A 23,823-nucleotide genomic window follows, 5' to 3' on the forward strand; every position below is an offset into this window, starting at 1 on the left:
CCACCACCGTTCACAAATCAGCTTACTATGTGGGCTTCAAGGAGAAAGAAGAGAACATACACAGATTGCATGACATTGGCATGTCACAAAGCACCCTCTTCCATCTGTACACTCAAAGGACTAAAAACCCATTATAGAAGGCGATATTGCACATTACTCAATAAGTCTTAAGCACCAATACATATTGCACAATCCCACATCACAATCATTTCATGACAACTGGCTTACCGAAATATAGACCCACAAGAATAAAAGAATAAAATATAAAAAGACAAAGAAAAACAGTGGCTACACCAGTCTCTGCTCTACTATCATGTCCAATCCCTCCCTCTGTACCGTACCAGCTACTGCAACTCCGTGGATGCCCTGGGAGAGCTCCCTCCATCATCACCCTCGGTTTCAAATCGGAACAATCCAGACTGCTGCGGCGTGCTACACACGTTCTCCCAATAATGGCGGCGTGCTACGGGTCGCGCAAGCAGTGTTGCCAACTCCTCAGTAAGGAAAGTAGCTATTGGCTGTCCTAAAAGTCGCTAGAAGTCGCTAAATGACGTCATTGCCTAATTTGCATATGATCCATTTGCATGTAATTGACGCTGTAGAAGAGGAATAACATCGTGGGAAAGACAAAAAGTGGGTAAAAAAAACACCCTAAATATGTTTAGAACTACAAATGAACATTCTTCTGTTAATTCGTGGTTTGTTTTTGTTTTTTAAGAAAATACTGAGCTACTCTGGGCAGGGTTGCCAGATTGCGACAGTAATTTTCAGCCAAAATGCATGAAAAAACGCCCAAAACACAGGATAAGCAGATGGTGTTTAGCATTTCACAAATAATAAACCAGTTAAACCATCATGACCTACAAATTAATATCTTAAAATGTACAGATCAGTAATTATACATTATAAAGGACAATTTTTTTTTGCTTGCATGTCTTTAAAGTAGCCTGCCAAGTTTGTAAAATGCATTATTTGTTAGGACACAGAACCCTTTGCATGTAAATAAAAATAAACTTGCAAGCAATGAAAGTTCAACCTCTCGTACATATGAGACTTGCTTACCTTCATATTCAACTCAAATCACTTGTCTAACATATGAATCACTGTATTGATGGGCGTGGCAACAGTGTCTTGGACTGGAAAGAATAACCTGTCAATCAAACTTTTGACAACGGGTTGGATGTGGTGGGAGAAGGTAGGGAGAAGGGAGACCTATTTATATTCCACCTGCTTTAGCAATAGCTTTTTTTTATTTATATTTTAAGCTGCCAAAATAATTACAAACCAGCCCAAATTTTGTCCACCTGCCAAAGTGTGTTTTTCCCTGCCAATTTCCAACAAAATCCGCTCATTTTGGTGGAAACCCGCCCAATCTGGCAACACTGACTGTGATACTGACCGCCCGTGCTTGAGGACAGTAACTGCAGAACAATGTGTTTTCACGTTCGAGTCTCCAAAAGTCTCCAATAACACCAGAAAAAGTCGCTAGATTTGTCGCTAGTCGCTTTTTTGAAAAAAAGTCGCTAGAGGGGTCTGAAAAGTCGCTAAATATAGCGACAAAGTCGCTAAATTGGCAACACTGCGCGCAAGGGCTCTTTATAAATCGCATTTCTCCCCGGCTTCCACAGATTTTCTCTCCCCCAGGGTCCTAGTGCTCTACTACCTCACTACAACTGAACCATGGTATCACAGGCTACAGTACCAAACCATGATTACAATCACCTGTTGACATCACATCATTATTTAGTTTTTTCACCTCATTACTCGCCCTAAATTGCCCCCGTCCCAACTTTTTTTGGAATGTGTTGCAGGCCTGAAATGCAGGAATGGAGGTATATTAACAAATGAAATGAAGTTGAGCAGACAAAACATAAACTATCTTGGGTTCATACTGTCTGCAATCAAATAAAAGTCAAAGTAAATGTCAGGAACGCTGCATTTGATTTTATTTGCGTTCTCCATACTGTCCCAGCCTTTTCTAATTTAGGGTTGTAAAAATGCATTTAAACCTCATACTTAACAAATAAAAAATATTTAAATGTATTTCATAATTTATAATGACTGATCTGTGCATTTTAAGAAATCAGCAGTTTATTAGTAGGCCATGCTGTTGAACTGGTTTAATATTGTTGAAACGTTTTGACTGGAGGATACTGCAGCGATCTGGCAACCCTGCACACACACACGAACAGAGAGAGAGGAGACGGAGTGTGTTTTGGAAATCAGTCTATTGGTGGAGTTGGAAGCGTTACAGATTGCTGAGTAACCGGTTATAATCTAGTTTGTTTATATCAGATTTTAGTGATGCCATCCGACAGACCTTTTAAACAACGACGGACTTTTGGTAGGTTTTTAAAATTTTGAGTCGAAAAGAGGCATGGATTTAAAAGCTAGCACTGAAATGTTGTTTGAGGTGTTTGAAGTTGTTATTCTACCTGACTGGAAAGCTAACGTCGTTAGCATTTAACAAACTGACTCGGCTGCGACATGGAAGCAGAATTACATTATACATTAATAGTATAGCAAATGAGCAGTGCTCTGGTGTTTGTTAGCAACTAGCTTTTGTTGTCAGTTGTAATAGTTTAGGAGTATTTACATACCCAGTTGTCGGGCCTTTACCCCTTTTATGGGCTAAATTAGCTAGCGAATTGCTAATTTAGCTGTGTCATTTGTTTTAGCTTGTTTTGCTAACCAGTTGTCACTAGCTAGCTAGCTGTTGACCTGTTTTGACCCGACTTACTGTGTACAATACGTTCTTAGAAATGTGGCATCATTCCAAACGAGTTCTGTTTACTTGATACTGTGTAGCGACATCATGGAAATGAACTAATGTGGATATATTATATATGCAGCTTTATTTCGGTAGCGATTAATAGTACATATACACTGTACATATATGTATATATATAGTAACGTCAGTATTTTGAATGACGGTGACATTTTACTAGGTATCCACGCTAGCTTAGCTGGTTAGCTATTGTGACGATATAAATTTAGCTCGGCCGTTGATGTCAGTTAACACACGTGTTGTTGGAATGATGTTGTAATTTGATATATCCCTCATATTCCACACTGGGGATTGGGTTTACACAGGGAGGAGTGTTACACCCCATTTCATAATATGACTGGCAAAATTTCCACTCTTTTAAGGCACTAGTTGGTGACGCACTAACGATGTAGATCTCACTAGATATAAGTGCTATTTAAACGAGAACACAAAATAAATGATTGGGAAGTATTAACAGAATGAACCAGCTTATATCTTAAAATGTACATCATGTTCGGATTAGCAGATCGGATGGTACCGTTGTAAATTTGGGTTTATATTGGACTGTGTTCTCGGTCAACAGGCATCCAAAAATAAATAAAAAATACACAAGCTTACCCTGTAGTAATCAAGGAACAAATTACAAACAAATATTTCAAAAAGTGAATCCGTTAATTCTTAGTTAAAGCAATTTTTAAAGCAAATTCAGGGATCATCTGTGCTTAACAACTAAGGGAGCGTCTAAAAAGTGCTTGACGCGGACAGCTGTTTAAAACGCGTTTAAGCTTACTGTATATGTAGTAGTTACCACGTACTACACCTGTATTACAGAATAAAGGTGGTACAGTACCAGCACCGTAATAAATTAGGCCTATATCATGTAAATAAAATCACATAAAATGAAGACATGTACAATTTAAAACAATAGTTTGTAGTAGGTACTACTTTACTTTCTAGATTTGCATTATAGAATTAAAATTGTATAGGATGAGTATAGTTATAGTATAGTATAGTAATCATGTGTACAAAAATCACTAAAATTGTAAAATGTAAGTACAAGAAAAAATTCTGGGTATTAGTTTTCTTGTTAATGCTCAAATAATAGTAGATTTGTATATTTAAAAGTATCTTTAAGTATATACACTGATCAGCCATAACATTAAAACCACCTCGTTTCTACAATCACTGTCCATTTAATCAGCTCCACTGACCATATAGAAGCACTTTGTGGTTCTACAATTACTGACTGTAGTCCACTGATGAAGGTCTCAAAGATGACCAACTCAAACAGCAGCAATAGCTGAGCGATCGTCTCTGACTTTACATCTACAAGGTGGACCAACTAGGTAGGAGTGTCTAATAGAGTGGACAGTGAATGGACACGGTATTTTAAAAACACACACTAACACACCACCACCATGTCATTATCACAGCAGTGCTGAGAATGATCCACCACCTATATAATACCTACTCTGTAGTGGTCCTGTAGGGATCCTGACCATTGAAGAACCGCATGAAAGGGGGCTAACAAAGCATGCAGAGAAACAGATGGACTACAGTCAGTAATTGTAGAACTACAAAGTGCTTCTATATGGTTAGTGGAGCTGATAAAATGGACAGTGAGTGTAGAAACAAGGAGGTGGTTTTAATGTTATGGCTGATCAGTGTAAAAGTGTTATGTCATCATAAGCCCCTGTTCCATTGTGCTGTACCCTGCAGTACAATACAGTATGAATGCAAATCCTGAATTAACCATATAGTGCATAATGTACTAATGTCAGTTTCCATGAGCACAAGGGTACTTGTGTTAGTAATAGAATAGTATTAGTTCGCTGAAAGTGAGGCTGAGAGCCTATTCAAGTGTGAACAGCAGCAGTAGCACAACCGAATGATTTTTAGTTTGACTGAAGGTTGTTGTGGTGGTTTTTGTTATGTTCTCCTGTTTTAATTTGTTTTTTAATTTGGTGCTTGTATGGTCTCACACCTTTGGTGATTTGGTTTGTCCTTTGTCCCTGGTCAAGTAGGGTAGCCTAATTTAGCATGTGCACTCAGATTCAGTACTGGCCACTTGGCAGTGGAAACAACCACTAAATGTGGGATCACGGATTTAAAAACATTGGAAAAGTGGCATCATACTGCTTCAAAATAAGCAAACAATTACCGTACCTTTATATTGCTTAGCGTAGTTTTCAGACACAACAGCATCAGGATTTTTGTGACGTGCCAGCTAACTGTTGTATAAATTACTCTGACATTTTACAATTTTATTTTCAGCTGATCGTTGCAAGGAAGTGCAGCAGATACGAGAGCAGCATCCTAATAAAATTCCGGTAAGAGAAACCAGTAATAGGCTAGATGTAATAAGCTGTAGCTAATATTGCTTTAAGCTACTGCTGCACTCAGATTTCTTATAAAATGACAAGAACAGAGATACTTTTTTAAGAGAATGGTAAAATTGACCGCTTGTGTATATTTTGTGTAAACTGTTTGCTAATAGGTGATTATTGAACGGTATAAGGGAGAGAAGCAGCTTCCTGTTTTGGACAAGACCAAGTTTCTGGTACCTGATCATGTCAACATGAGTGAACTGGTAAAGATTATCAGGTAAGGCAAGAGTTTGGTCAAACTACAGGTGTCCTTTTGTAAAATGCACTAAAAAGAAGAATCTGTGATTTAATTCTTCAGTTTTTATTTAACAAACAAAATTAGAAATGTCCAATGTTTTCACTGTTTAACATTATTGTATTTTGCCTGCAACACACACACACATACATACACACACACACACACACACACACACACACACACACACACATACACACACACACAAATAGTAACACACACATATAAACACACTCAATCAAAGTAATGCTCGCACATAGTAACACACACACATATAGTAACAAACACATACTATCAAAGTAATGCATGCACATAGTAACACACACACTTACACACATACATACACTCACAGTAACACACACACACAAATATAATCATAGTAAGACACATTCATAGTCACACACATAGTAACACACCTAAAAACACACATATAGTAAAACACACACACCTACAAGCACACACAATCATAGTAATACATGCATATAGTAACACACAGACAAATACAATCATAGTAAGACTAACACACAGTAACACACATATACAAACACACATAGTAACACACCTACAAACACACACATATAGTAACACACATACAAACACACACAAAGTAATGCAGGTACACAGTAACACACAAACAAACACACACTCACAGTAACACACTCATAGTAACACACATACAGTAACACACACAAATACAATCATAGTAACACATAATCATAGTAACACACACACCTACAAACACACACACTCATAGTAATGCACACATTTATAGTAACACACACATACAAACACACACACAAACACACACAAAGTAATGCACTCACATAGTAACACACACTTACAAACATACACACACTCACAGTAACACACTCATAGTAACACACCTACAAACACACACACACACACACACACACACATATAGTAACACACATACAAACACACACAAAGTAATGCAGGTACACAGTAACACACACAAAGTAATGCACTCACATAGTAACACACACTTACAAACATACACACACTCATAGTAACACACCTACAAACACACACACATATAGTAACACACATACAAGCACACACAAAGTAATGCAGGTACACAGTAACACACACAAAGTAATGCAGGTACACAGTAACACACACAAACAAACACACACTCATAGTAACACACCTACAAACACACACACACATAATACACATATAGTAACACACATACAAACACACACAAAGTAATGCAGGTACATAGTAACACAGACACGCAAACATACACTTACAGTAACACACACAAATACAATCATAGTAGCACATAATCATAGTAATACACACATAGTAACACACATACAAACACACACAAAGTAATGCAGGTACACAGTAACACACACAAAGTAATGCACTCACATAGTAACACACACTTACAAACATACACACACTCATAGTAACACACCTACAAACACACACACATATAGTAACACACATACAAGCACACACAAAGTAATGCAGGTACACAGTAACACACACAAAGTAATGCACTCACATAGTAACACACACTTACAAACATACACACACTCATAGTAACACACCTACAAACACACACACACACACATATAGTAACACACATACAAGCACACACAAAGTAATGCAGGTACACAGTAACACACACAAAGTAATGCAGGTACACAGTAACACACACAAACAAACACACACTCATAGTAACACACCTACAAACACACACACACATAATACACATATAGTAACACACATACAAACACACACAAAGTAATGCACGCACATAGTAACACAGACACGCAAACATACACTTACAGTAACACACACAAATACAATCATAGTAGCACATAATCATAGTAATACACACATAGTAACACACCTACAAACACACACCTCTACACATAGTAACACACACACACCTCTACACATAGTAACACACACACCTACAAACACACACACTCATAGTAATGCACGCATTCATAGTAACACACACTCATTATTGCACACACACACACACACATGTAGAAACGCTTACACATAGTAAAACACACCTACGACCAAACACACCTAGTGCACACACAGTCGCACTCTTAGTAATGCACACACACCTACAAAGACACACATAGTAAAACACACACACACACACAAATTAACACAAACGCACTCAGTAAATCACACACACACACAAACACACACACATAGTAAAAAAAAAATCTGGGACCAGCATGTTTAGCACTGTGTTCCCTCAGCTGTTTTATTCATTTGGGTACTGTAAACATTAATTGTTGCAGTTTTGCCTGTGTACTTTTCCATTCTTGCTTGATTTGAGACTTCAGCTGCTCAAGTTTGTGGTAGCTGTTGTCTGATACACCTCTTCATGCTGCACCATACATATTCACTGGAAGACAGATCTGGATTGCCGGCAGTTCAGTCAAACACATGCACTCTGTGTCAATGTAGCTGCGCTGTAATGAGTGCAGAATGAGGCCTGGAATTGTCTTACTGAAATAACCACGGACTTCCCGGGAAACAAGGTTGCCTTGATGGCAGCATTGTCTCCTTAAAATTCCATGATGTCTACATCAATTGATACCATCACACGTTTGCAAGCCTCCCATGCGGTGGGTACTGATGCACCTCCATAACATGACAGATGTTTGGCTTTTGCAAAAGATTCAATTAACAAGATAATTAAACAAATCACAGATTCTTCTTTTTATTGCATTTTACAATATGTCCCAACTTTTCTGGAAATAGGGTTTTTACTTTGCAAAGTAAAGTTGGCATGTGTGCATTCTCAGTTGTACTTGAGCATGTGCGCAAGAGGTTTGGAAGTGGCTTATAACATGTGCCATAAGCTCTTGCCAATGCATTAACATAACTTTTCAGCTACAAAAAATAATCACCAGTCCTTTTCTGGACAGTTTTGAGTGAGGGACAGTTAGACAAAATTAGTGGGCATGTATTTAGCCATATTATGAAATCCAGACGTATATTCAGAGCTTCATTTGAGGGAGGATGTGAAGGGATCCCATTCCCCCTGTTTAAAAAAAAATTATGTCATTTAATATATCATTTATGGAAAAACAGATTATACGCTTACACAGAATCACAGACATTCTGAGCAGTCTTGCGTAATATCAGATTAGCCTAGATTCAGTCTGGCTTTCCAAATATTGATCCACTGTCTGGGTCAGGTGACCCAAGAGCAAGTGACATTAGTAAAGAGCCATGTACACCTCCTTGTTTCTACACACACTGTCCATTTTATCGGCTTCACTTACCATATAGGAGCACTTTGTAGTTCTACAATTACTGACTGTAGTCCATCTGTTTCTCTGCATGCTTTGTTAGCCCCTTTCATGCTGTTCTTCAATGGTCACGACTCTCCCAGGACCACTACAGAGCAAGTATTATTTGGATAGTGGATTATTCTCAGCATTGCAGTGACACTGACATGGTGGTGGTGGTGTGTTAGTGTGTGTTGTGCTGATATGAGTGGATCAGACACAGCACCGCTGCTGGAGTTTTAAGACACCTTACTGTCACTGCTGGGCTGAGAATAGTCAACCAACCAAAAATATCCAGCCAACAGCGCCCCGTGGGCAGCGTCCTGTGACCACTGATGAAGGTCTAGAAGACGACCAACTCAAACAGCAGCAATAGATGAGCGATCGTCTCTGACTTTACATCTACAAGGTGGACCAACAAGGTAGGAGTGTCTAATAGAGTGGACAGTGAGTGGACACGGTATTTAAAAACTACAGCAGCGCTCCTGTGTCTGATCCACTAACACACCACCACCATGTCAGTGTCACTGCAGTGCTGAGAATCATCCACCACCCAAATAATACCTACGCTGTAGTGGTCCTGGGAGTTCTGACCATTGAAGAACAGGGTGAAAGCAGGCTAAACAAGTATGTAGAGAAATAGATGGACTACAATCAGTAATTTTTAGAACTTAAAAGTGCTCCTATATGGTAAGTGGAGCTGATAAAATGGACAGTGAGTGTAGAAACAAGAAGGTGGTTTTAATGTTATGGCTGATCGGTGTATATAGTACCTTGGTCAAGTAATAACCCAAGATGCTTTCATGCTATTCCCAGACCTATTCTGTCCACATAAAGGTGCTTGTATTTATGCACAGCAAATGTATGCAGATCTATTTTCCGATAACACTTTCCTTTATGACCTCAGGCGTCGGCTGCAGCTGAACCCCACTCAGGCCTTCTTCCTGCTGATCAACCAGCACAGCATGGTCAGCGTGTCCACCCCCATCTCTGAGATCTACGAGCAGGAGCGCGATGAAGATGGCTTTCTTTATATGGTATACGCTTCCCAGGAGACCTTCGGCTGCTGAGCTCACCAGCGGTCTGACGTGATTGAGATCGCCAAAAGAAACAAGGAGAAAGAAAGTAGGTTACATCCAACCGTAGCCCTGTGATCGCTGTATCACTGTGTAGGAAGTCGCTTCTCTCTTGCCATCCGTTCATTTCACTCTGTATTAATTTGTGTGCATATAAAGGCACACCTGTACCTGTTTGTTTGCCCTTTGTTTGACTTTTAATAGCTTTTTTGTGTGAGTGTGTGTTGAGCGCTGTTGTTACTTTTTAGCTCCAGTTGTTTTTACAGTTTATGGTTTGGTTGTACTGCTTTTATTTTTTATTAGGGCCAGTGTGTAAAAGAAATAACATGTCATTGTGATAGGATGTCTTTATTCTGTATGTTTTTTGTTTTTTTAAAGCTTTTAATGATCTGTAGTCATTTTGTGGTTACATTTTCCTGCTTGCTTGTAGAATTAGCTCCAAGCAGTTAAAGAAGTGAGATTTTAGGACCTTTTTAAAAAAAGAAAAAATTGTAGAAAGAAAACAAACAATATAATTGTTGTAAATTACTTGTAATGACCATTATCCATTTTTCATGGATAGATTTTCGTCCAGAATTAAAACCTAAAATTCTTGTATACAGATACATTTGATATCTGTCGAGGATTCCCAAGACCTAGCGTGCATTTATTGCTTCATTACCCATTGTACAGAATGAAAATACAGAATAATTAAGGTGGAGGACATTCTTAGGCTTAATATGCATCTGAGGAACTTTTTAGCCGCTACAGCCACCAGTTCTGCTAAAAAGGTGGACTGTATGGGTGTGTTCGAAAACCTAGTGCGCTCTCTACATAGATAGCATGTTAGGACATCCTACATGCGCTCCCGAGAAGTAGGCTGTTCGAAATCCTAGATGCCTTAAAATGCTGCCTAGTAAGGTATCTTAAAATTTCAATTTCAACTTTTCTTATTTTCAAACGCAAATACATAATTATTGATTTTTAATTTGTGTATAAGTGTAGTTTATTTGCAAATTCGGACTTGTCAGCGAATTTAACCGTTTTCGGGACACGGTGGACAATTGCGGCCTAGCGGTTAAGGTACTGGACTGGTGCCGCTCAGGTGGCGCAGCGGTAAAAACACACGCTGGAACCAGAGCTGGGATCTCGAATACGTCGTACCGAATCTCGGCTCTGCCTTGCCGGCTGAGGCTGAGCGGCCACATGAACAACGATTGGCCTGTTGTTCATATGGGCGGGACTAAGCCGGATAGGGTCTCTCTCTCATGACTGGTGCAATTACGACCTCTGCTGGCTGATTGATGGTGCTTGCACAGAGATGAGAAAAGAAAAGAGTGCTCTTAGGGTGTGTCCCTCTGTACACGCAGCTAGGCTGCACTGCACTCGTCAAAGTGTAGGTGATGAGATGCATACGGCATGCTGCCCACATGTCGGAGGGGGCGTGGGTTAGCTTCGTTCTCCTCGATCAGAGCGGGGATCGACATTGGTGGAGAGGAAGTGTGATGCAATGGGGCAATTGGACGCGCTAAAAAGGGGAGAAAATGCATATTAAAAAAAAAAGGTACTGGACTAGTAATCCAAAGGTTGCTGGTTCAAGCCCCACCACTGCCAGGTTGCCACTGTTGGGCCCTTGAGCACGGCCATTAACCTTTAATTGCTTAGACAATATACTGTCACAGTACTGTAAGTCGCTTTGGATAAAAGTGTCTGCTAAATGCTGAAAATGTAAATGTTAGTTGACATGGTAGTATGTTGTGCCACCCCATCCCATTGGTTTGAATGGCATGAGGCTAACTGTGTTAGCTTAGTTAGAGAAAACTGATGGAATCGCTGTCTGAGTAGCACGTTTAACCTGCCTTATGAGCCTTATGTAGGCAGTAAGACAGCAAGGCAGCTCACTAGGTTTTTGAACACACCCTATATGTAGCCTGGAATGTCATACAAATCTGTACTGTAGTAATATGGTCCTAAAAGCATCTTTTGCCACGCTGTAGTTAACTATTGATCCGTTTGACTGTTGAGTATAAATTAATATGCTTTTTTGCACAAACAAACAGCAAATATGATGAACTCTGGTAAATCAAGTAATTCAAGCACATAAATGTATTCTATTTTGTATCTTGCTTCGTTTCCTTTATATCACTATGCGATATATTTGCCTTCAGTCCTAACTTCAATGAAGGGTTTTATGATGCACTACATACCTTGCATGTTTCTTAATCTTTTATATATTGATTTATTGATGCTATAGATTTGTTTCAAATTTCTTTATTTAAAGTAGGACAATGAGTTGTTTTAGATGTCTTCAAACCAAAAAAAGAGAAAAAAATAATATAAGTGTATGTTTGAAACACAAGTGTATATAAACCATTATGATTAGCTCTGAGTGGTGTGTGTGTTTATTTTTATGTAGCTAGGCATCAACCAGCAGATTTTCCTCAACCAGCAGCAGCATGATGACATAGCAGGGTAGTACTGGTACCTCCTTCAGCTTTAGTTCTTCAGGAATCTAAATTTGGCTGGCTTCCTATATGGAGTTGGGCATGTTTGGTACTCTTTTTTTTCTATCCCTTTTTAAAAGAAAAAAAAAACATGCCTCTTGGTGGACTGTCTTCCTCTGATTTCCTCTAATTGCGCCTATTAATGACTAACGTCAGTGCCTATTATGAATGTGTTGACACCCTGTCCAGGGTGTGGTATTAACCTTTATCCATCTAATAAAAAATTTATGCCCACCCACAGAAATTACTTAATTAATTACTAAAAAGGAGTCTACAAAACAGCTACAGAGGTGGCTCAGTGGGTAGCACTGTCGCCTCACAGCAAGAAGGTCCTGGGTTTGATCCCCAGGTGAAGCGGTCCGGGTCCTTTCTGTGTAGAGTTTGCATGTTCTGGATGTGGGTTTCCTCCCACAGTCCAAAGACAAAATTGTCAATCACTGTGTTTGAACTTGTGAACTGATGAATCTTTTGTGAGGAGTAACTACCTGTTCTGTCATTAATCTAACCAAAGTGTGTAAAACATGATGTTAAAATCATAATAAATAAATAAATAAAACAGCTACAGGGAGGACACACTGTATTATAGATTGGTCATAGGCCAGCAGTAATGGCCCATGGGTAAATACTGTATGTAAGAAGTTCCCCCCACTGTCACTGACGATGATGTTTTGGTCTGGGCCAGCGGGACTGGCCTAAAGATCGGTTAACTTGTGCCAGTGTTATTAGCTTAAAGTTTATTTACAATTTGTACAGTGGGATCAAAAAGAATTTAGACAACTTAATTTTCAAATATTTTACTGTTGTAGATTCATTTTAATCACTTAATTATCCATTAACGAATCACCTTTAATGCTGAGATTAAAACTTGTTAATGGAAATTAATTAAGAACTGAAATCTCTTATTTATAAAGGTATTCAACCCCTTTATTTAATGATTTGAAAATCCTTTTGACAGCTACAAGTCAATACAAGCTTTGCACATTTGGATTTGGGTACTTTATCCCATTTTTTTGGCAGGTAACTTCAGTCTTAACCTCCGTCATATTGGATCAAGAGCATCTGTAACTGTCATCTTCAGATGTCTCCTCAGCTGTTTGATGAGGATTAAGCATGGACTTTGTGACACTTAAACATTCAGAGACTTATCCTAAAGCCACTCCAGTGTTGTTTTGGCTGTATACTTTGGGTCACGGAGTTTGTGTGCACATCGGAGGTTTACTTGTTTAGAATGTTTTTGCTGCTCTGTCCATATGGATAATTTTGGCTCATCAGACCATTGAGTCATTTTCCTCATGTTTCCTCTTTACTCGACATTGGCTTTTGTTTTTTTAGTCTGCTGTGAAGCCCTGATTTATGAAACAAACATCCCATCACTGCACATAACTTGTGTAGCTATTGTAGAGTGACCCATGGGGTCTGTATGGTCAACATGGGTGGGCAGCAAAATTCTAGGAAGGTTCAAGGTTGTGCCAATCTTTTTCTGTTTCAAAATTATTGTGGCCACTGTGGTATATCCTTTTATATACTATGTTTAAATTGTGCCCAGTGTATTAGGTGCCAGGTTACCATGATTTGTGTGCAGGTAGAATGCCTTTTTGTCACACATACACATGTACAGTGCAATGAAATTCTTAATCCGCATACCCCAGCTTGTTCGGAAGCTGGGGTCATAGTGCAGGGTCAGCCATTGTACAGCGACCCTGGAGCCGTAACAATTAAATGCCTTGCTTAAAAGCAGTGATCTCTATGGACAGAGCAGCAAAAATATTCTTAAAGAAAACCTCCAGTGTGCACACAAAATCAGACGGATTCTAGTTCACCTTTCAACACAACACTGACCCAAAGTATACAGCCAAAACAACACTGGAATGGCTTTAGGATGAGTCTCTAAATGTTAAAGTGTCACTTCTGATGACGGTTACAGATGCTCTTTATCCAATAAGATAAGACGGAGGTTAAGACAGAGCTTGTCTGCCTTGAAAAAATGGATAAAGTACCCGAAGACTTGCAGCTGTCAAAAGGATTTAAAAGTATTAATAAAGTGATTCGGGTGTGGGTTCAAATCCTAGCTCTGCTATGCAGCCACTGTTGGGCCCCTCAGCAAGGCCTTTAACCCTGAGGGCCGTTCAACCCTGTGCTCTGACCCCAGCTTCCAAACAAGCTGGGATATGTGGAAAAAGAATGTTATCGTACTGTACACTTGCACATGTATATATAACAAATAAAGTTGTTCTTCTTTCTATTAATAGAGCTCTACCACTGAGCTACTACTATCTCTTTGGAGCTCATACTGGGGAACGCTGGGCACGAATAAGATGTCACGCCATTATAGTAAAAATGTACAGAACAATAAAGTTCCACAGTTGTTTTTCTCCAGCTTTAATATTGGGTTTAAACTTGCATACTGTACAACACGACTTTCTAATAACAAAGAAGAGAGATTACTGGCTATAGTATGTTCTTCAATACCTGTAAGTACAATGCCTATTGCTACATCTTGTTCATAATTAGGCAGAATTAAACAAATATGCTTACAAAAAGTGCATGCTACAAAGGAAGATTACATATTAAATGACAAAATAATTACAGAATCGTTAGCTTGAAATTATTAACAGATTTTTACCTGTATATAGAAGGCAATATAGTGTAAACTGAGATGAAACTAAACTACCTGAGCAGTGTTTTGTTACTCCACATATGACGGTGGAGTATTTTTTTGCTACAAGTCTAATAGCCAGTGTTTAAACATTATGGGTCTTTTATCATCGATTTTTTACCACAATCCAACACACTTGAATATTTTTAAAGTGCTCCATAGCATCATAAGATCTAAGACCACAACCAAAATCTGCAGTGTTGTAGCTTTCCAGGAACACCTGGCAGTGACCCTGAAAATGTTTTATGGCCGCCCAGGTGGCACAGCGGGATATTCCGCTAGCACACCAGCGCCGAGATTCTTAACTCCTCGGTTCAAAACTCGGCTGGGCGCCATCTAGCGGGCATAATTGAACGGACTATGTGGGTGGGGTCTTCAAACGCTGTGTAAGGACCCTGATTAGCAGATAGAGAGGTGCTTGTGCAGAATGCATGGGTTAAAAAGGGTTCCGCTGAGGGCTGCACGTGGGTCGGAGGAGGCGTGAGCAGCAATATACCCACCTCGGCTGCAATCAGGGATTCCCCAGCAGCGGAAGACAAATTGACTACACTACAATTGGAGAAAATGAGAGAAAATGCATAAATAAAATAGAAAAAAAGAAAATGTATTATGTTTGGATACTGAAGGCTACAAACACTGCATGATTGGTTTGATTAGTAAAAAAATGTTTTATCATTGTTAAAAAATGACTTTGTATGTTTGACTTAACAAATTGTTCATGTGGCAGAAAGAAAATGACGTGCACTGATGAAACAAAACATTTTGTTGAATATGTAACAAAATTTAAACAACAATTGGACCTGTGAAGTACGGTGGAGGAAGTATGATGGCGATGGGTATTTAGCCTACCTGTTTTTATGTAAAATCTTTTTATCTACCATCAAATATGGTTTATTTAGTCATCTGAAATTGTACTTTTAAAGTATCCTTCGTACCATATAGTAATGGAGACAGACATACACAGAAATATAAACAGCTAATTACAAAAGCGACCGACGTATCAGTGCAGAGATGAGAGAGTCACTGGGTGTAATACTCAGCAGGAGATGAGGAGTTGGTTGGTAAGAGACTGTTGGCTCTGTGCCCTTTCTGGTGTGCCGGTGCTCGAGAGGATCTCACATGCTGCTAATTCATGACACAGAGCATTCAGCACCTCCATGATATGAGCTTTTCCTGTGTAGAAGAAAATAAGACACATCGATAATGTTTATCGTGCTAATGGTCAATTAATAAATGATTGTTTTGATAAACAAGATTACAGAATTGGAGCTTTACCATGCTGGGGATCGCTGCAGGACTCCAGCGAACTTAGTAAGATCTTTCCCAGGGACCGCCTCGACACGTTCTGAAAATAAATTGTTAAGATTTTATACATTACACCACTTAATAACACAAATCAAAGTCGCTTTGATAAGGACTGCCATTCAACAAATCACAATCACTTTCTGCTGTGCCCCTTTTGTATAAATAAGAATATTTTCAAGCCCTCTTCCACACACACAAAGAGTCTCAGTATTAGGTAAAAAAGAAGGATAAATGGATAAATGGATAAATGGGAGGGTGGGTGGTTGGATGGATGGATGGATGGATGGATGGATGGATGGATGGATAAATGGGAGGGTGGGTGGATGGATGGATGGATAAATGGGAGGGTGGGTGGGTGGATGGATGGATAAATGGGAGGGTGGGTGGGTGGATGGATGGATAAATGGGAGGGTGGGTGGTTGGATGGATGGATGGATGGATAAATGGGAGGGTGGGTGGGTAAATGGATGGATGGATGGGTTGGGTGGGTGGTTTGATGGATGAATGGGTGGGTTAATGGATGCATGGATAGACAGATGGATGGATGAATGGGTGGGTTTAATTGATGGATGGATGAATGGCTGGGTGGGTGGGTTTAATGGATGGATTGATGGTTGGGTGGGTGGGATTGATGGATGGATAAATGGGTGGGTGGGTTTAATGGATGGATGATGGATGGATGATGGATGGGTGGGTGATGTGATGGATGGATGAATGGGTGGGTTAATGGATGGATGGATGAATGGGTGGGTTAATAGATGGATGGATGAATGGGTGGGTTAATAGATGTATGGATGAATGGGTGGGCTGATGGATGGATGAATGGGTGGGGTAATGGATAGATGGATGAATGGGTGGGTGGGTGGGTGTAATGGACGGATAAATGGGTGGGTGGGTGCTGTAATGGATGGATGGATGAATGGGTGGGTGGGTTAATGGATGGATGAATAGGTGGCTTAATGGATGGATGGATGTGTGGGTGGGTGGGTTGATGGATGGATGAGTGGGTGGGTAGGTTTATTGGATGGATGGATGTATGGGTTAATGGATGGATGAATAGATTGTATGGATGGATGGATGGGACTTTATTAATCCCGAGGGAAATTGTTTGGATCCACCAATCGTTAATATGCCTCTGATGCCTTTCCTTGAAATTTATAAATTCTATCATTTTTAGTCATTTTTACAAAATATAAAAAATTTTGCAACGCTAATTGTGGAACAGTGGTATATATTGTTTAGTGGTATATACAATATTATGGCCTTGTCACAAAAGTGTTGGGATTACGGACTAAATCCAGTGTTGCTCTGGCACTGTTCTTCGCTTTCAGTTGAAACGTTCGGGCACTGTACTGTGCATCAATTATAGATTGTCAGTCCCTGCTGGTAAAAAGAATCCCTATAATGCTATGCATAATGCTACCACCACCATCTTTTACAGTGGGAATGGTGTTACTTGGTAATGTCCCTTGTGAATTCCTGCCTTACTTAGTATTTAAAGCCAAAACATTTTACGTTAATTAATTTAATTGGCTTCACGTGACCTGTGCAACAGACAATTAAATCTTAAAACAGGCTGTAAGTATTAGAGGTTGAACACTTTTATTTAGGCAGGGTAGATGACTGTAGGATTTATCATGCGGTGTAACAGTTTACAGGATGCATCTTGTCTCAGCTTTGACACTAACCAGGTTTCGGAGCTGCTGGAGGAGCTGAAGCACGTCCATGAGCTTCTCCTCAACCAGGGATAGACGAACCCGCTCGGTCTCCAGCATCTGCAATTCTCTGTGCAGCAGCTTCGTCTCCTCGGCTTTTTGCTGCAGCTCTTGCTCTAATGAGTCCTTTATCTGTACTCACAAAAACAGAATAGTCTTGATTACCTAGTTATAAAACATAATTCTCTAAATGATTTAATATGAGTACATTTTAATTTAAAACCCTTAACCTAAAGTGCTATACATAAAATGTATTGAGTAGTTTACTACCAGGATAAAGTCATGATCTATCCAGTATGATGAAATGTTTAAAAACAATGTACCTCACAGAAAGATTGGAAGGGATTTGAATATTTCCCCCTCTACAGTGCATAATATCATTAAACTATTCAAGGAATTGGGGGGAATTTCAGTGTGTAGAGGCCAAGGGAGCATACTTAATCCGAATGCCTGTGATCTTCGATCCCTCAGACGGCACTGCATCAAGAACCTCCACTCAACAATAGCTGATATAACCACATGGGTGAGGGATTACTTTGGCAAACCTTTGTCAAGCACTACAATACAGAGTTACATGCACAAATGTCACTTAAAACTTTACTGTGCAAAAAAGAAGCCTTATGTTAACCATGTCCAGAAGCGGCGTCGACTTCTCCGGGCTCGGAGGCATCTAGGATGGATCATTACAGAGTGGAAACGTGAATCAGCATTCCAGGTCTTTTTTTGGAAAAAATGAACACCGTGTGCTCCGGACCAAAGACAAAAAGGACCATCCAGACTGTTATCAGCAACAAGTCCAAAAGCCAGGGTCTGTCATGGTATGGGCTGTGTCAGTGCCCTTGGCAAAGGTCATTTACACTTCTGTGATGCAGCATTAATGCAGGAGAGTACATTGAAATCTTAGAGCAACATGTGCTGCCTTCAAGACGTCATCTTTTCCAGGGACGTCCATGCATTTTTCAACAAGACAATGCAAAACCACATGCTGCACACATTACAAAGGCATGGCTGTGGAAGAAGAGGATACAGGTACTGGACTGGCCTGCCTGCAGTCCTGACCTGTCCCCAATAGAGAATGTGTGGAGAATTTCGAAACGAAAAATGCGACAACGACGACCCCGTACTGTTGCACATCTTAAGACGTGTTTGCAGGAAGAATGAGACAAAATAAAAGCTGAAACACTAAATCACTTGGTCTCCTCGGTGCCAAAACATCTTTTAAGTGTGGTAAAAAGGAATAGCAACATTACAAAGTGGTAAATGCTTTACTGTCCCAATTTTTTTTGGAATGTGTTGCAGGGCTGAAATGCAGGAATGGATGTTTATTAATAAATGAAATGAAGCTGAGCAGACCGATGTGGAGTTGTAGATGCTAATTTTGCTTTTTTTAATTTTTTAAAAGTCTGTGTAATGTCATTGAAGTATTTAAGAAGCCAAGGAAAACGTGACCAATTACATCACTGAGCCTTTATGAAATCGTAACCATCTGCTTTCATGTACGTCGGAGTTTATCCCACATTGATTGCTTTGAACTGGGACTGCTGGCAGTTCTCAAACTGTATAATACAGACACTGTGACATAATTGGTCCAGTTTTCTCTGTTTCTTCCCCATGAATGACTGGATTGCACGTTTTTTTCTGTCATAAAAAGCCACATGTGTCTGTTCCCCTTTAACTGACCTTAAAATCTCCACACAGGACATGCATGTTCTTAGTTTACCACCAGATGGGGCAAAACATTTACATTGTACTTTATTGGTCCGGGCTGCTTGCAAAACGGTGCTGTTACATGTCTTGTAAGAATGTTAGCTTGCACTCTTTTGTATTTGTTGGTTTGTATTGACCGCAGAATGAAAGCCATTAAAATGCTATGCCAAAGTTCATATCCTCTAATAATTTTACTAGTACAGTGCTGCAAACTTTGACTTTTATTTGATTGCAGACAGGATGAACCTGCAGCAATAGATGAGCGATCGTCTCTAACTTTACAGCTACAAGGTGGACTAACTAGGTAGGAGTGTCTAATAGAGTGGCCGGTGAGTGGGCACGGTGTTTAAAAACTCCCGCAGCACTGCTGTGTCTGATCCACTCATACCAGCACAACACACACTAACACACCACCACCATGTCATTGTCACTGCAGTGCTGAGAATGATCCACCACCTAAATAATACCTACTCTGTGGTGGTACTGTGGAGGTCCTGATCATTGAAGAACAGGGTGAAAGCAGGCTAAAAAAGTATGTGGAGAAACAGATGGATTACAGTCAGTAATTGTAGAACTACAAAGTGCTTCTATATGGTGGAGTGGAGCTGATAACATGGACAGTGTGTGTAGAAACAAGGAGGTCAAATAAGTCAAAGAAAAGTATATGCTTCCAACTTTACAGCAACAGTTTAGGGAAGGTCCTTTCCTATTCCAGCATACTTTGCATCTTTGCACTAAGGTCAAGGTGCCCTGCACAGAGCCCTAGCATCAGCCACACTGAACAGCTATGGAATGAACTGAAATGTCAATTGATTGATTTTGTGACTAATTCTTTTAACTGAATGGGCACAAATTCCTACAGAAATGCTTCAAAAGCCTTTCCAGAAAAGTGGCTATTGTTTTAGCTGAAAATAGCACATATTGGTCACTCTGTTTTAATACCATTTGTTTCTTGTGTATATATTTATATAAATGTATACACACTTTAACAGATGATCCACTATGTTTTTGTGATTTAACACCCCTGGGTGTATCATGGTGTATCATAGAGGGACCTGCTACATTGGCCTCATAGGTTTTTCTATTGTTATAGCGCATGCGCACCAGCAGGGGGCAGCAGTTTACCTGTTCTGGGTCCGGCTCAGCTCTGAGGGCTTGGCTGTCTCTCAGCTCCAGCTGTTTGTGGAGGCGGGTCACTCGGTCCAGCAGCTGCAGAACAGCAGTGTGACTTTCCTCAGCCCACGACTCACCCCAGTGAGACAATAACTTCTTCAGAGCTCTCTCATCACATCTGTATAAGGGAACAGGGGATGCAGCGGTTGAGAAAACAAGGTTATGAATGAGTGTTTTATTGCAGAGACATGATTGTATTACAAATGTCTGTTGAAATGAGCAGGTGGACAGTTTGGTATATCAACACCACAGTTTTAACGTGAGAAAGTGACATATTGGCTTTTTTCTGTGTTCTTCTATTTCTTTGAATGCATTTACGTGTATTTAATAACCATGTTTATCATTTCATAGAGTACTACATAGTAAATAATAATAATAATAATTTTGTAATATATAATTTGCATATTTCTCCCTCTACAGTGCATAATATCATTAAACCATTCAAGGAATCAGGAGGAATTTCAGTGCGTAAAGGCCAAGGGCGCAAGTTTAAGCTGAACGCCCGTGATCTTTGATCCCTCAGACGGAACTGCATCAAGAACCGCCACTCAACAATAGCTGATATAACCACATGGGTGAGGGATTACTTCGGCAAACCTTTGTCAAGCACTACAATACAGAGTTACATGCACAAATGCCACTTAAAACTTTACTGTGCAAAAAAGAAGCCTTATGTTAACCATGTCCAGAAGCAGTGTCAATTTTTCTGGGCTCGGAGGCATCTAGGATGGACCATCACACAGTGGAGACGTGTATTGTGATCAGATGAATCAGCATTCCAGGTCTTTTTTTGGAAAAAATAGACAACGTGTGCTCCGGACCAAAGACGAAAAGGACCATCCAGACTGTTATCAGCAACAAGTCCAAAAGCCAGGGTCTGTCATGGTATGGGGTGTGTCAGTGCCCTTGGCAAAGGTCATTTACACTTCTGTGATGGCAGCATTAATGCAGAAAAGTACATTGAGATCTTGGCATGGCTGCGGAAGAAGAGGGTACGGGTACTGGACTGGCCTGCCTGCAGTCCTGACCTGTCCCCAATAGAGAATGTGTGGAGAATTTTGAAACGAAATCAAATAAAAGCTGAAACACTAAATCACTTGGTATCCTCGGTGCCAAAACGTCTTTTAAGTGTGGTGAAAAGGAATGGCAACATTACAAAGTGGTAAATGCTTTACTATCCCAACTTTTTTTGGAATGTGTTGCAGGCCTAAAATGCAGGAATGGATGTTTATTAATAAATGAAATAAAGTTGAGCAGATAAAACATGAAATATCTCAGGTTCATCCTGTCTGCAATGAAATAAAAGTCAAAGTAAATGTAAGACACTCTGTGTTTTTATATTATTTGCATTTTCCATGCTGTCCCAACTTTTTCTGAAACCTGAATATAAACACACCACCACCACCACCTCAAACAGTTTATAATCTGTGCTGATCTTCTTTAAAGCTCATGTAACCACTCGGTTACATCATAGACTGATGTATTGCTGTGTTTCAACCCAGAGGTCAAGTGCCTAAGTAAATTCTTGACATTTCTGGCCACAATCACCCCAAAGCTATGTGTGATTTGTGTGAATGGTTTGAGGAATGAATCACAATTAAGTCATGAACAGTCAGTGATCCACTGCACCTGTCGCCACAGCAGGAGAGTCTGGTGAGGATCCTTTTGACCTCGTCCACTTGCCTCTGCTGCTCCCCGGTCCACCTTTCCTCCTCCTCATCCGACGCTGCCTGGCCTTCCACCGAGCGGAAGAGCTGCTCCTCCACTAAGATAAACCACACATAGCACGTTAACCAGCCGTAACTTTAAACCATTGTTTAAAACATTATTAAACACACAACAGGTTAAAGTGTAGTTCTACAATTACTGACTGTAGTCAATTTATTTATCTGCATGCTTTGTTAGCCCTCTTTCATGCTGTTCTTCAATGGTCAGGACTCTACCAGGACCACCACAGAGCAGGTATTATTGGGTGGTGGATCATTCTCAGCACTGACATGGTGCTGGTGTGTTAGTGTGTGTTGTGCTGGTATGAGTGGATCAGACACTGCAGCGCTGCTGGAGTTTTTAAATACCGTCATACCGTGGTCCTGGGAGAGTCCTGACCATTGAAGAACAGCATGAAAGGGGGCTAACAAAGCATGCAGAGAAACAGATGGACTACAGTCAGTAATTGTAGAACTACAAAGTGCTCCTATATGGTAAGTGGAGCTGATAAAATGGACAGTGAGTGTAGAAACGAGGAGGTGGTTTTATGTTATGGCTGATCGTTGTACAGTATATAGTTTATTTGAAATATTAAATAGCTTGTTTTGTACTTTTTATTTTCTATTTATTATTCTTTTCCTGTTTTACCCAATCTACTCGTTTTGCTCACGTTGCTCCCAGCCCCCACGTACTGCCAAGAAAAGCCAGAAGCTGCGTCCGAAATCGCACAGTTCCATACTGAACAGTACACAAAAGCAGTACGCGAGAGCGGGTAGTGTGTCCTAATACGTAAACAGTGCGCGAGAAGTACCCGGATGACCTTCTGCATCAGCAGCCATTTTTGAGTATGCAAACAATGCACACTAGGGGTCTGATACTCTATCCCATAATTCAACTGGATCTGCAAAGGTGTTCATAGTGTAAAAGAAAGGCGTAGTAAGACGATCATTAAAAATGCTATGATCAAGTACATCTCTGAATAATGTTATCAGTAGCTTGGTGGAGAACGACAGAATTAATTCTGTCTGATTTTAAAATTGCTATAACTGTGGCGATGTGACATCATGCATCACGTGACATTGGTAAGATGGCAGACGTAGTATGTATGAGGTTGCGTGCATACTGCAAACTTGCGCAATGAAAGAGCTTACTGCTGTACCAGCCAAGCAGTGCACAATGCCTCGAATTCCGTACGTACTGTTTCTAGTATGCGATTTTGGACGCAGCCTTAGATCACTATTTGATCAACCTCTTTTTTCACCTGCTGGAGGTGGGTCTCAGAGACCGCAGTACCCTTGTACTGAGGCGTTTTGCCTCTC

General features: G+C 40.1%; 2 protein-coding genes across 2 annotated transcripts in view; one reads left to right on the forward strand and one right to left on the reverse strand.

The window, feature by feature from the left end:
* Positions 1-2,208: 2,208 nt before the first annotated feature.
* On the forward strand, positions 2,209-12,119 carry map1lc3a (microtubule-associated protein 1 light chain 3 alpha). Its single transcript, XM_062986368.1, has 4 exons — positions 2,209-2,344; positions 5,042-5,097; positions 5,265-5,371; positions 9,590-12,119. Exons 1-4 carry the CDS (start codon positions 2,305-2,307, stop codon positions 9,750-9,752), a joined length of 366 nt encoding a protein of 121 aa, XP_062842438.1. The 5' UTR covers positions 2,209-2,304; the 3' UTR covers positions 9,753-12,119.
* Positions 12,120-15,699: 3,580 nt separating this feature from the next.
* efcc1 (EF-hand and coiled-coil domain containing 1) overlaps positions 15,700-23,823 on the reverse strand; it is a 38,553-nt gene continuing 30,429 nt past the window's right edge. The window contains exons 4-8 of the mRNA XM_062986920.1: positions 22,427-22,562; positions 20,750-20,915; positions 17,891-18,049; positions 16,173-16,242; positions 15,700-16,070 (exon numbers count right to left, since the gene is read on the reverse strand). Of these exons, the coding sequence (XP_062842990.1) occupies positions 15,934-16,070; positions 16,173-16,242; positions 17,891-18,049; positions 20,750-20,915; positions 22,427-22,562 (668 nt within the window). The 3' untranslated portion in view covers positions 15,700-15,933. The remainder of the gene's footprint in view (positions 16,071-16,172; positions 16,243-17,890; positions 18,050-20,749; positions 20,916-22,426; positions 22,563-23,823) is intronic.

The sequence above is a fragment of the Trichomycterus rosablanca genome, chromosome 24, assembly GCF_030014385.1.
Source record: "Trichomycterus rosablanca isolate fTriRos1 chromosome 24, fTriRos1.hap1, whole genome shotgun sequence".
Classification (NCBI taxonomy): Eukaryota; Metazoa; Chordata; class Actinopteri; order Siluriformes; family Trichomycteridae; genus Trichomycterus; species Trichomycterus rosablanca.

Bases quoted from the DNA above. Each gene is read 5' to 3' on its own strand.
- map1lc3a (XM_062986368.1), top strand. From the start codon at position 2,305: ATGCCATCCGACAGACCTTTTAAACAACGACGGACTTTTG. The intron at 2,345-5,041 runs GTAGGTTTTTAA...TTTTATTTTCAG, and splicing joins TAAACAACGACGGACTTTTG to CTGATCGTTGCAAGGAAGTG. The intron at 5,372-9,589 runs GTAAGGCAAGAG...TTATGACCTCAG, and splicing joins GAACTGGTAAAGATTATCAG to GCGTCGGCTGCAGCTGAACC.